This window comes from Watersipora subatra, chromosome 7, assembly GCF_963576615.1.
Source record: "Watersipora subatra chromosome 7, tzWatSuba1.1, whole genome shotgun sequence".
Lineage (NCBI taxonomy): Eukaryota > Metazoa > Bryozoa > Gymnolaemata > Cheilostomatida > Watersiporidae > Watersipora > Watersipora subatra.
In genome coordinates this window covers 49,442,767-49,458,004 of record NC_088714.1, presented here as the reverse complement: position 1 = coordinate 49,458,004, position 15,238 = coordinate 49,442,767, and the positions used below count along the sequence as shown (strand labels likewise).

The 15,238-nt window shown below is 33.8% G+C and overlaps 2 protein-coding genes across 2 annotated transcripts in view; both read left to right on the top strand.

Moving 5' to 3' along the window:
* Positions 1–10,766, top strand: part of LOC137399640 (uncharacterized) — a 35,629-nt gene extending 24,863 nt beyond the window's left edge. Inside the window, exons 13-14 of the mRNA XM_068085823.1 lie at positions 9,786–10,445; positions 10,592–10,766. Coding sequence (XP_067941924.1) covers positions 9,786–10,445; positions 10,592–10,725 — 794 coding nt within the window. The 3' untranslated portion in view covers positions 10,726–10,766. The remainder of the gene's footprint in view (positions 1–9,785; positions 10,446–10,591) is intronic.
* Positions 1–15,238, top strand: part of LOC137400858 (uncharacterized) — a 259,198-nt gene that overhangs the window by 47,051 nt on the left and 196,909 nt on the right. The gene's annotated exons all lie outside the window — the stretch shown is intronic.

Below are 15,238 nucleotides of genomic sequence, written 5' to 3'. Positions count from 1 at the left end.
AAATGTGAACTTAAATCCTCATTGACAATTTTGAAAGACTTATAGTGTTGTTTGAGGCTGTGTCATTGATTAACCAATAGGGTGCTGATCATTGAATAATCAGTATCGCTATTGGTCATTATACATGTACTTATCCCACACAGTAAACATGGTTAGGTGTATTAACAAATGGAATCTATGATTGTTTGTGGGAAAGAATAACCAAACTTGCTGAGTGTTGGAATTGTCTCTGATTAGTTATTAAAACAGATTAGCCATTGAACCTAACAAACTCAATCATGGTTAGATAGAACATTTATTAAGTCATAACTTAGTAACTTAGTCATAACTTAGTCATAACTTGGTAAATATTATCGCTAAGTAAAAAAGAATACTATTTATAGATAAAAAAGGAGTGAGTGATAATGTCTTAGGAAAATTCAGCTGTGAGTATAAATAAGGGCTTGCTAGAGTTTTTTTTTATTCTACCTATGTTAAGGTAAAATAATAAACCTTTTCCCAAACCTTTTCCGTACCAAACACGAAAAGGTTCAGGATAAGAGCGTAGTCTCAGCCTACCAATTCCGAAAGTCCCGACAGAATTCAGTCTTCAATAGACCTTTGTAAAATTATTTTATTTATTTAAAATAGCATTATAATGTACAATTAATAATTTGAACAGTTTTGGTAGGTTATGTGCTACTGTTTTAACCCTTTAGCGATAGCGTGGTTGCGTGTGGGAAAAGCACTAGCGTACCGGGGCAATAACTGGTGCGATTTGAGCCTTCGATATGACTGCATAAAAACAGCAGTAGCTTACAGCCAAATTGTGCCAGTTACGTATGTTAACATACATAGGAAAGCTTAGAAATTTCTTTCCACAAGCAGCCATTTATTCCCTTCAAATCGGCTGTGAACATTTATCAAAATTTTGATTTGACAAAGTTGTCAGCTTTTTACAGCATACAATATCGACAACAAATACATCTTATTAGAAGCAATCACTCTGTGAAAGTGGTTTATTATAAGCATCTGCACAGTATCATTTGTTTAAAAGATTTAGCAAAAAATTGGTTGTTCTAGTGCATCAAAAGTTGAATTAGGCGCTCCAGCACATTTCAGGTGCAGACCTTCGAAATGCTCATGACACCAAATCTATAAGCGATGCAACAGTTACCGACATGGCTGCTCAAACTCTGCTATAACTCCCGTGAAAATTGGCATAAAGCTGCAAATCAATGCGCATCTGAAAGCTAAGACATTTTTCTCCAGGTAGCTTGCAAAGACTTTGCAACTTGAGATCTACATATTCTCAGTTATGATTTTTCTCTGTCAGATGTTTTTATTTCTTGAAACTATAGATTTATGTAACAATTTAGCATATAAACTCATTTCACAGAATCGTGTGTGCTGCAGCAAAGATTAACTGGTTGTATACAAGAATAATTGCCTGGTGAGCTTATATTCACAAATTTGGTGAAGCAGCAAATGACAGGAAGCACAATTCATTGTGAGCAGAAACAGCAAATGATGGAGAAATCCTTCTTCTAGATGGCAGAAAAATATGAGAACTGAGCTTTTTTGATTAGGAGAAGATTAGGGTCTGAAGAGGGCAATGGGCGACAAATACAATAGATTATGAGATTTCAGTCAATGTATGTACAAATGCTAGCAATACAAAGCAATGAAGCATTTGCAGAAACTAAATAAAATAATTTTGTAAATAAATTTAGTTTGCATGGTAGGGATCAAAACATGACTCACACAAAAATATTCCACAAGTAACTTGCTGCCAGTACCTTCAGCTTGCTCTTGCTCGTCACCGATGTATACAGACAACTTGTGCGCATAGCCAGAGACAGCATCGGAGAGCAAATAACTTTATTCCAAATCTAGATCTGTTAGATGGAATATACTGCCTGAACCTGAGCCATCTTTTTTATGTCAGCAAGCATTCGTCTATAGATGTAACTTTACCAGACAGCAAAACAGAATATAACCAGTCGTGTAACATAGCACAAACATTTTCCAACTTGAACAATTTATTGCCAACAGGGTCTTCAAAATTGTCAGTAAAATGCGCAGTGAAAAGTAAACTTGCTTCAATTATTATTTCTATTTTTAATTTTATTAAAAATCAGCGTGGATAATAAAGGATTGTGGACAGGTATAACAACAAAGTAGGCTTTTTGAGAATATCTATATGAGAAACTAAACCGATAACTCGCCAAATATACTTACTAGAAATTCCACTGCCATACAGCCCATGACCAAAGTGATATTGGAAAAAAAGAAAGGGACTGATGGTTGAGAAATGCAATATTAGCAGTCAAATGGCACTGCAGCGCAATAAGATAACTGCAATGGTAGCTGTAATGTACTGGGTGTTATTATGTACAAAAAACAGCAATAATGAAAGGAAAATATTATGTTTATATCTCTCCCCTGCAATAGGAGAAATGCAATATTAGAAGAAAAATGCACTGATATTATTAGAATAACCAATATTATTAATATAGTAATACAGTAATAATAGAAAGCCAATGAACAATTTTGTTTACATTTTAAAACGGCATAGCTAACAATATCAAGAAGTTGTGTTATTTATATAGATTTTTAGAAAATCTATTTAACAAAACTATAGAAAAAATAATAACAGTAACATATTGCCCAACATCGGTCACTATATACTTCGATCTTGTAAACTCGAATGCTTATTCTTATAATCAAATCTTATAAAATCGAAAAATTATTTTTATAATTAAATATTGTAATAATCTCATAAGAATCGCTAGAAAAAATATCATTGTCATTTCCTTTACTTTCACTGCTTTGGACATCAGTTGGAATACCAAAGTACTCATAAGTGTCCAAAATGTCAGTTACTGTGAAATCGGCAACAAAGAAACGATTACTTTTCAGTACTTCTATGTTTATTACAGAAACCTTCGGCAATTGGACAATGCTATAGACTGGTGAAATTTGCACGTTTTTTTCATAAAATGCGCACGACTTAATGGTTCTATTCTCTGTTGCTTGGCGTTTTGTTTGTTGGTCTTAATTTTGATGAAAACAAGGTTTGTCAAGTTTTAATAACGATTTTAGGCCAAATTAATCTGTCTACTTATGTATGATACGATCAAATGGGTAGAGGTGGAACGAGGCACGAGACATCTCGAGTATTGACCTGTCTCGTATCAGTGTCGTCTCGATCTAACTATTGCCAAACTCGAGACAGAAAATAGAACTAAAACGCCTGGTCGCGGCTGTTAAAACATGGCTTCTCGCGGTAACAACAAATACATATATTGTAATGGATTGCGGGCGACCGCCTTGTTAATATATTGCAGTCCAGTTCTGTGTTCTTAAAACAGATACCCGGGTTGTATCCAATTACCCTCCGGTTAATCCGATTTAATAAATAAGACTGCAGGTAAAATGTCGGTATTTCATCGTATCGTGTCCAAACACCAACTGCCCTTCATAAATTCAGGCCTCTTTTATATACTACCAATTGCGGGTAAAACTTGCCCAGACTCGGAGAAACGAACTAAAGGCTGTGTTGACCATAGTCTGTGTTCCGATTAACAATGATATTATTGTTAGTTCAATATAAGAATATGGGGGGTCCTACCACACAAAGTTGTCATCAGAATAGTCACTTTTAAAATCACTGTCGTCACTTTTAAAATCACTGTCGTCACTTTTAAAATCACTGTCACCTTGTTAAGTTGGTAACCAAAACAACCTCTTTCTTCACATTCGTTATTTTAATACAAATACCCATTCTGGTGGCACTGGGTTGCGTTAAATACCTGAAACTTGCTCAGTTTGAACTTCTGCTCACCAAAAGCATGGCTCAACCAGCGATCTTCACAAACTTATTAGTGATGTTTGGGAGTGTTGCTGATTACTCCCCGAAGAGTGACAGCCGTCTTGGGTTTTTAGAGCTACATTTTTTGCACTGAAAATAGACCGAGTTTGTCTTTCACAATCATTGTCAGTCACAGACTTGGAAACGGATTTGCTGTCAATGTCGTGGCATTTCATTACTGTTTACTTTAATTATATGGCAGTCTATAAATGCTGGGCCAGATGCTTCAAACACAAACTAGTAAAGTTTCGGTTGAACGTGTTGATTTATGGACAAATAATAAACTAGTAAAGGTACAGCTACACGTGACAAATTTTTCGTTGGTTCTAACAAAAATCACGAAATGAATGAAACACAGAATTATTTTGCGCTGCCAGAATCGTGCTAGCGAGCACGATTCCAGCAGCTTTAATGACACACAATAAAAGTATAAGTGCAATTCAACATAGTACATACGATGCAACTGCTTAGATTGCGTTATTGTATTTATTTATTGTTTGGACGCTATAGCTACAAATTGTTTATTTTTTAATTGTATTTCCTTTTTAGCAGCAAAAGTTTTGTGGTAGAAAATGTTTCCATCTTTAGCGCAATCAAGTCATGTCCATCGTGTTTACTATGGTGAATTTCCGTAATATTTTTCTTGCGCGTGGCATTATGTTCTCGGACTACATATATCTTAAAATTTGCTAGAGTCATCATGCTTGCTAACCAACAATAGCGCAATTTAGACAGTTACATCGTCTGTTCTATGTTGAATTGCTTTGGTACTTTTATTGTGTGTCGCGGATACATGTCTTGGACTATACTAATTGCTAAAGCTGCTAGAGTCGTGCTCGCTAATAATTTGTTTAATCTGTAAAAGCGTTTCGCTGACGAACTCGTGGGCATGCACAGCACTCGTGGGCATGCACTATTGGTGGGCATGCACAGCTCAAATAATTCTGTGAATTTCGACCGATTAATTCTGCGTTTTTCATGATTTTGGCCAGAACTCAGAACCAACGAAAACTTCGTTACGTGTAGCCGTACCTTTACTAATCCTACTTACACAATCGTCGTCACCTACATTGATAAATGGTCGTCTCGTCTGTCACTTTTTAAATATCCCGGTTGCCGGGTCGTCAGAATCGTCACAAAACATGGGAGGACCCCCAATATGTACAGTAATTCATAAAATTTCGTGAGTACAATTTAAATATAATTCACATACTACAGTTAATACACAAGCAAAACTTAACATAGATGAAACAATAAAAATGAAAGTGATTTCGTGTGTTCTTTTAGTTGCGGTGCTTCTTTGTAGATTGTTGGCTATCGGTTTCATTACACATTTCATTACATTTAAAAGTAGGACCTATTCAATAGATGATAAAAATATACATGTACAAATTAATATGTTTATAATAATTAGTATCAATCAAGCTCAAAATTCTTAGAAATATATAACTTCGATATTTTAGAGCTGTTTGTATCACTTTTGTTTACAAAAAATACATGCATATTGCTATTAAAATGTTGTATTTAAATCGTTTACACCAGGTGCAAATTAAATTTAAAAATAGGTTTATCTATTTTATATACCAAGTACGCTAGTCCATGTGTAGTGAAATCATCACCAAAGCTCATTATTTTACTGTCTCGTGTCTCGAGTCTTGAATTTTTACAAGACAGTGTCTCAAGTCTCGTCTCGAACTTAAAAAACCTGTCTCGATCCACCTCTACAGATGGGTAAGGTTTAGGAAATTTTCTACAAATAATAAAGACTTGGTAACATATTTAAATTTATATGTGAATTTCATATTTTCATATTTAAATTTAAGTTTATATGTGTTTTGTTTGTTTGTTTTTATGTATCATTATTATATTTAAACGACTCCATTTAAAAATGGTTAAATTTGTTGATGAGATTTCGGTACAAGGGTTTGCGACGGCCGTTAATGAATAATTTTTGTGAGTTGTGTGCACATATGCATTTATCATAAATCACCCAAACAATCGCTTCGCTCGTGTTTGGTCCTGGGATAATCAACAGGCTCCGACGCATCACAATGATGGCCATGTTTTGAAGGCCTGTTTTTGAAGGCCGTATTTGTTCGCTTGGTTAAATATAACATTTATAATGGCCGATGTTATAAAAAGCTTTGAATAATAAAAAACACAAAAGAATTACATTTTGATGATTGCTTGACTGGAGTATAAGTTCGAACTCTTAAACGGGTAAGTATTTTTTTAATATTTAAAGTTTTTTATAACCTCGGCCATTGTAAATGTTATATTAAAAAAAACAAATAAATATAGCCTTCACAACATTGCGAAGCTTCAGAGCCTGTTGATGATAACTTTATTTGATGAAAGATTGGTTTAGTTTTGCATATCAGCATTTTCAAAAACCCTATTTTGTTGTCTTACTGGTCCACATTCTTTAATTATATATGCCAATTTTTATTAAAATTAATAATAGAGGCAGGTTTAATTTTTGCTGTGCTTTTACGGACAATTTTGAAGACCCTGCTAGCAATAAATTGTTCAAGTTAGGAAATGTTTTTGCCATGATATGTGACCGGTTATCTTGTTTTGCGACCTGGTAAATCTATATCTACAGATGAGAGCTTGCTGGCTTAGAAAGGGCGGCTCAGCTTCAGGCAGTGTGTTCCATCTAAAAGATCTAGATCAGGAATAAAGTTATTTGCGCTCTGTGATGCTGTCTATAGCGATGTGCACAATTGTGTGTATGCATTGGTTATGATCCAGAGCAAACTGAAGGCACTAGCAGAGGAGTGGCTCACATATTAGTCATGAAAATAACAGATAGTTTGCTAAACTTAGGTCATCTGTTTTAATATGGATAATTTTTTTAATTCGTCAGAGTCAGCAGCTGCACTTATAAAAAATTACACTCATGTTTGCGGAACTATGCGACCAAACAGAAAAGGTGTTCCTATGTTGGTATAGTATGTTGTGTTTGTTGTTGACTGCCCGTTTCAAGACACCCACCTAATCAAAGAGCTCAGTTCTCATAATGTTCTGCAATCTAGCATTCCACGATTTGCTGTTTCCGTTCATAATAAATGTTGCTTCCTGTCTTTTGCTGCTTCAACAAATGTGTGAATACAGGCTCACCACTCAATTCTTGTTGTGCACAATAGTTAATCTCTGATGCAGCAAACAAAAATTTATGCAATGAGTTTTACGCAAAAAATTTACATAAATCTATAGTTTCAAGAAATACATACAAGTACATGTAAAAATCTGACAGCAAAAAATCATAATTGCGAATATATAAATCTCAAATTGCAAAGTTTTTGCAAGCTGCCCGGAAAAAACAATTACAGGCTGTAGGAAAATATCTCAGCTTTCAAATGCATATGCATTTGTAGCTTTATGTCAATGCGCATGAAAGTTATGGCATAGTTTGAGCAGCCATGTCGGGTAACTTTCTTGCACTGCTTATCGACATGACGTCATGAGCAATTTGAAGATCTGCACCCTCAATGCACCGGAGCTCCTAACTCTACTTTTGATGCACTTGGACAACCAATTTTTTGCAAACTTTTCAAAAATATGAAAACATGCACATGCTTCTCATAAACCATTTTCACAGAGTTATTACTTCTAAAAATGTATTTGTTGTCAATATTTTATGGTGGAAAAGTAATAATTTTGGCATGTCAGAATTTTGACTAAAATATGCGCAGACGATTAGCAGGGAATAAATTGCTGCATGTTGAAAAATTTCTAAGCTTTTCAATTCCTATTCATTTGTAGCTCCATGCTAATTTGCATGTAAGTTATAGTAAAGTTTATCAACCATGGCAGGTTTTTATTTTTTGCTGGTAATTTGGGTCACGCTTTGAGAATTTTGAGGGGCGCTCTTGCAATGCACCGTAGCTCATAACTTCACTTTCAACACTCTTCGGCAACCAACTTCTCTTGCAAATCGTTGTGAACTTGTGACTCCGTTCAAGTACTATTTATACAAGATTGTCAATTAAATTTATCAATTAAAAAATAGAATGGAAAACGGCGTGAAAAATAAAAATTGTAGCTACAACAAATTGAGACTTGCGCTGTAAAGTATTTGCAAGCTAATTACATAAAAAAATATCAGTTTGTAGAAAAATTGCTCAGCTTTCCTATGCATGTTAATTTATGTAACTGCCCCAATTTTGATGTAAGTTATTGCAGTCTTTATGCAGTCATGTCAAAGGCTCAAATCGCCCTAGTCATTGCCTCGGTATGCTGGGCTGTTCCCAGCGTACCAAGGCAATAACGCGCGAGATCGCGTTAGGGTCTAACACGCGGTCGCGTTAGGTTCAAGCCATTATAAAAGATAAAAGGCTGTTCCATAGCAGCCTGGAATTTTAAAAATATGTCTAGAAAATGAGTTTGACATAAATCAAGTAGTATTTCAATAAAGAGTGTGATATAATATAGCAGACATGCTCCCATTTGATATTGAACTTTTATACATACATGTAAACACCATTAGAACTTGAAAAGTAAAATTTTATTTAATGCAATGATTAAAGGTTGACGTGCAACAAAATTCACATTACAGTTATTTGGTATCAAAAGATTCACCATGCTTTACTCTGTTGTGTTGTAGGTACAGATATGTGGAAATGTGATTTACAAGCTCTTAAAAGCTCAAAAACGAAAAGCCACTGTATATTGAAATTTGTTTATTTCTCTGGCGTTGTCATTACAGTTTGGTTATTGTCTTGTCACATGATGTTCTAATATGAATTGAAAGGTCAATAAAAAGCTCAATATGAAACTTATCGTAGCACTAGTTCATGACAAACACTTCGGGTTTTACCGAAGGACCCGTATCAAATATAGATGCTCGCTACTTTACGGTTTTGTTTCGGCTTGGTCTAATCGTCTAGTCGTAATCTGATCATGTGACCTAATACTTCGCAAATAATTTCTGCAGCACTTTTTGATTATCACAGGTGACCAACAGGCTCATCATGATTATCAGACAATGATATGTACTCCTTTGAGGTAAGGTTGAAAAATTAAACAAATTTTTACAGTAAGTTATAAGATATCACTGCTAAAAGTGACAGCATTACAATGACGATAAAACAGACGTAAGAACAATAAACATGGTTTTATTGAATGTGTGAAGTATATTTGTGAAAATATTTCGACGAATAAGGTTTCATGAAATTGTGAACAGAAGCCATTTACCACAGCTACATCACATTTGAGCCGTTTTGGAAAGAGAATCCAAACTACGGCGGTCTCGTGTGGCTGCAATCAACTGTTCGTTTTTTAGCTTTTAAGAGCTTGTAATCACATTCCCAAATATTTAAAAAGTTTATGTAAAGTTGTTTGCTTCGTAAAACATAAAACTTACCATATAGCTGCAAGTTCACATATTCGATTTGAATTAGGAAAGTATCATAGGTATCCTTAAAATATCATTGAGGTCTTATACGTGGTTTTAAGCACCATCTGTTATAACGTTGGACTACAACACTCATTACTGTGCAGTCATTAAATCAAAAATTTAGGTTAGCCAAAAAAGTAAGTTGGAGATGATCTTCAAATGGATTAAGTGTGTATTATATCGCATGTATAACTCAAAATTCCTATAGCGTAAACAATCTTGGAACAGATTATTTATGTGGCAGGACAGCCTACCATAAGTAGAATATTTGTTGCTTTAAAATTTTAGTTTTTATACCAATAATTATAATATACAATAGAAAAACTAAAAACAGGCTGTTAAATCTCGTGCTATCTTTAGATTGTTGTAAAAAATATTACGCCTTGAAATGGTTAAATTGGAAGTTTAACCTTTACCTTAAACCTATATGAACCAAGAAAGTTTTTAGGTATGTAACCATATGAGTTTGATAAATATTTTGTTCCTAGCAATCGCATATGTTACTTTACATACTAGTGCTGACTTTTATAGGCAAACAACCATTCCGGCAACCAAAGTTAGCTCCAAGCCCCACATCACTAACTTTCCTGTCTGAACACAGCACTACTGACAGGTGTTACTCAGCTGTTTATAAAGAAAGCAATGAACTCTATTTAGGATGCAGTGATGGTGTCAGAGTACTGAATAAAGAGTCTACAGAGATTAAGTCTTTAATCACTTTATGCATTACATCTGTTCAGGTCTGTAATAACAATGCTTATGTCTTGGGCTGGAATGATGATGAGAGAACAGTTTACCAGTGCCTGTCTAATTTGAGCCAAAAAGAGAAGTTGTTTTCTTTCAACTATTTAGGTAATACTGCTTCTGTAATTGCTGTTAGTAAAGACTACATTGTTGCCTCTGAACCAGTTAAAGAGAAGTTAGTACTCTACAACTTTTCTACCAGGAGTACAACACTTCTGACTCCTGCCGTGTCACCAATTAATATGCACTTTCTACCAGATGGACAGCTACTAGTAGTGAGCTTAAGGCAAGATACTCTTATTAGATGTAAACTAGAGAATGACCAGCTGATCACCATCTGGACTTGCAAAGACCTGGTAGGAGCTCGTGGAGTCACTTCAGATATTGATGGATTTATTTATGTCACTACTTTTAAAAAAAAGATCATCTACATCATCTCTCCTCAAGGTTAGGTTCCTATGGAATATAAAGATCACATACAATGTTTACAAACTAGTACACATTACTAGACCATGATGGGTTCTCTTAATAATGTATAATTGTAAGGTGTCTGGTCTACGCCATATTATTATCAGCTGAGTATCTGTTTATAGGTGAGAGACTGAAAGAGATTAGTAATGATAATCTACCGGATAACACAGGGCAACTAAGTGTTAGAGGAAGAGATAAATTGGCAGTACCTACATGGGAAAGCAACTCTGTGTGTCTGTTTAAGATTAACCATTAACTCGACACAATGCTGGGAGGTTATAACAGAACTAGGTTATTATATTGATCAAAAAAGTATAATATGAGTTTGAATAATCAACTTTAGGTTGTGTTATTCAGTTCAGCTGTTTGATATCAAGCTGTTTCATGGTGAGGATAAAATCTTTAGCAGTAGTGTTTTACTAGTTGCAACCATTATGGAGTTATTATTATTAGTACAATAACCAAAAAGCATGATGATTTTTTATGATATACATGTAAAATTAAATGAGATTATACGTATATCATCAATCAGTATGAGTGATGATTATAAGGTGTGAGTGTTGTATTATTGCTAAAATATAGTTATATATTTGTCACCTCCAATAAGTTGATGTTAGATGTGTAGTGGCATCTTTTTTACCATAAAAGTGATCTAAAATAGTATCCAATTTCTGCTCTACTAATTTCATCATGGCATACAGAGATTCTCAGCTCAACACAGCACAAAGTTCAGACAGACTTCACTTAAAGCTTACTTGCAGTTTTGACACATTCTCATTGTATATATTTTGACCATACTGTTATGAAAGCATTGAATTATTTACTCACTTCTCATGATCACATATGAATACATATTAAATCTGAATTCACAAAAATCTGAAACCTACACTGACCTTCTAGTAAAATACATGACTGATTCATTAGCCGTATATAGATCTTAGTAACTTCTAGGAAGCTGAGTAATATCCCCACTGTAATGCATGGTTTAAATGCAAGTAAGAATGCATTGTGATGCAACTAGTTTATGGGTATTCAACAATTACAGGTTTTTCATAGTTTTCCACTTCTATACATTTTGATGTAGTGACTGCTTGGTGTTTCTGTAGGACAGATAATTTTGGCACACAATCAAACTTTATGATTAATTGTAAGCAATGCTTCTATTCTCATCATACTTGATCCAGAAAGCAATGAGGTAGTTGTAGTTATGTTCTCCTTGATATTTATTGTTTGAGGAAAGAAGTATCCTATATAATATTTTAAACAGTCAATAGAATCCCAAATTTTTTAGTTACAATAATAAACTCCAAAACAGTGAATTTTGCAGAATATGCAAAACCAAAATATTTTACAAGGATATGAATTTTATTACATGCATGGTAAAGAATACGTACCCAAGCAACTGAGTAATGATCTCAATTGAAAGAATATTGAACTTGTTGCTGACATCTATTTGAAAGAATTACATAAACAAAACAGCAGATCTTTTTAACATTTCAGGAGTCAATATTTTTATTATATTGGGCATACACATTGATGTCAAACAAAAGGGTGTCAATGTTGTTAATTCTTTTAACTAAATGGCATCAGTGATAAAACAAGATAAAAAAATTAATGTTTATAAAAAGTGTTCAAGATTTATCTTAATAATAACCTTGGAGAAAAAGACCTCTTTTTTAATATCTGCAAAAGTTCATTACAGTCTTTCATTATAAACTTTCGTCTCAATGGAAGTTATTCAAGATATTTCAAATCAACAATAGCTACTCGCAAATTAAAATTAACTGAACTTGCAAAAGTAACAAATTTATACACTATATGACCTTGTGTGCATATTTATTATAGAAGCCTTATATGTGTTATGTATTTAGTAAGTTTCTCAGAAATGTAGTTTAAACTACGAGTTTAGTCTTTCGTGAAATTTTTGCCCATTTTGGCATGGAATTCGTCACTGATTAGGAGTGAGTAACATGATAATTGGAGATTAATAAAATACTGGATATAAAGGCTTGAAAGTTTGAGTTTTCTGCAGTCAATTAAATTTACTTCAACTCTCTTAATCATTCATCCATAAAGCTTTAGTAGCATGTTCCATATCTAGAAGTCAGGTGATCAAGTCTGAATCATAACTCTGACTTTGTTTTTATACTGGGTTATAAAATGTGTGATACACTTTAAATTAATGCTAAACTAATGTAGTTGCTAAGGTATCCATATTCAGTTGGTTCAAATTTCACCCCTGTTGGCTTATTATGTGTGTACATGTATGATGTTACAAGTGACTGGTTTTTTATATTTTATATATTACTGTCAACTACCATTATCAGTAATGGAAAACAAACAGACTTGTGTCTTAAATGCTTAACTTCTACTGTTTAGCGGCAGGATTTAAATTTAAAATAACAATCAATTTAATTCAAACAGTTTTAAGTAGCAAGTGTTGTCATATTTTCATTACATTCTGTGATAGTGTCTTTGTCAGTAAATTGGTAGATATAACAAAAGACACTCTTCAACTAAAGTACCGTTTATGAGTACACTCATCCTATCTACTCTGAGGTCTGACATAGAAAGGCAAGTGAATTATAATGAACTTACGTGTAATCTTTTAATGTTGGATATAGTTTTTGTCAGGTAATAAAATCAGTTTTTAAAGATCCTTTTTAGCCCTTTCCAAAGTAACTGATTAAATGACAGTCTTTTACAAGATTTACCAAGCCAAAATTTACTATAATAAAAGTAAATCTTTATCATTTTAAAATGACTAATTATAAAATTATTTATAACTAACATAAAATTATTTATCGAGTTTTTACAACACGGTTTTTGTGAATGAATCACCATGCATGTGTGTATCTACTGTCGATTAACTGTGCCCATCTTGATTATCATGTAGAATCATTCACTCTACTTTTGTTAAAATTATGAGCTGTACATGGATTATGAATTATGAAAACCTAACATTTGCTCTAACACTGATTCTGAAGCTTATTCTAACTTTTTGGTTTTTTAAAACTTTCACCTTTTATTTCAATGAGAGGTTAACCGGGTCTACCTTTGAATGGGCGATCCATTTAGCTTTAAGATAGAAGAGCATTATGGAACCATATAAAGATATTGGGACAGGGCTAAAATTCAAACTTCAACATTTTGTGTGGTTATTTTTGCACTCACCAGAATGAGAAAATGACATCAATGCTCAGTCAGATTAAATTTACCCACATTGTATGCAAGAGAAAATTCTGATTAGTACTTATTAATTTTTCTCTAGTAAAAATAAAATTTTAAGCTGAATTTAATTTGCTAAATAAGCATGAAAAAATACAGCAAAGTGAGATTGTTAGTTTATGAAAACCTATCATTCTGATCTTAAGCTGGAAAAATTAAGCTTGTGAAATTTTTACATAAAAATAGTTCAGGGCTTTTGAGTGCTGTCGGGCACTATGAGTGGAGTACATTGGGACATGTCCCAAAGCACCCCATGAACTATTTTGCTTTTTTGCATTGTTAGTTTACATTTACCAGAATTCAAGGAATGTTAAATATTATAGTGTTTCTCAAGGCCATGCCTGCCTTAGTAATAAGTAACAGGGGTCAGTAATAACTACTTGCTTCAAAAATTTATACAATATGTTATAATTTTTATTACAGAGAATCATGTCGCGCAATTGAAAACTAACCACATGCATTAGTCATACAGATGAGCATATTACAGCCGGTGTATAAATGGTATTAGGTGGAACATATACATTGCGAGGAGTCGCTACCGACTTTAACTTCGAGAAGTTGATACTTTCATGTCATGTTGCCAAAGCAAAAAATGCAATTAAACTGGGCCAATCTCCAGAATATATCTGCAAATATAACTGCAGGTTTTAAAGATATTGGAATTTCACCATATAACCTAGAGGTTTTTACAGAAGCGGACGTTTGGCAGCAAGTGTAAGTGACAGAAAATTTCCTGCGACTGAATCAAACAGCACAGAGAAACAATGCCTTTACCGTCAATTGGTAGCCAACCATGCCTTCCACTTCAGTGACGAGCCTAGTAGCTAATCGAGATCAACCAATTACACCAGAACAACTTCACCCGTTTCTGAAGACATCGGCTCTTGCAAAGGAGACCACAGAAACTATGTCAAATCAGTTATTCTGCTTACCAGTCCAGCTAAAGGACTCAAAGAAGTATACATTAGCAAGTCAAAAGTTGAGATATCCTACTTCTGAGACATACAGGTAGGATGAAAAAATGTAGGATGAAAAATCGAACATTTCATTGGCACAATTGGTTAAATATTATAGCGAGTCTGAGACGAAAAAGTGAAATTAAGAAACAAACCCAAAAAATATTGCAGCGATTTTGTAAAGATTTTTTGCTGATATCGTGTGCTTCAAAGAAGAGGTTAGTTCACTATGTTGAAATCATAGAAGAGAAATGTACTTGAGAATATCTCAAAGGTGAAGTTCTTGAAAATACAAACTCTTTATAGATGATAAAGAAAGATGTGATGTTCATGATTCGCAGGTTATCATTAACTTCTCCTGCCTACGAAGTACGGTGGGTCTCAGAGACTGGCAGAACAGTTCTCATTTGGTGTTGGTTTAAGTCAATATATTTAGACATGAACCATCTAACTCTAAATGCATATGCTTACTTGTACCCATGCAATTTATGGTTGAAATAAAATATCTGAAATAGACTTGCTTTTATTTTTTCATGCTACTGCAGTTTTTTACCATTTTAATAATTTGAGAATTAACTAAAATAT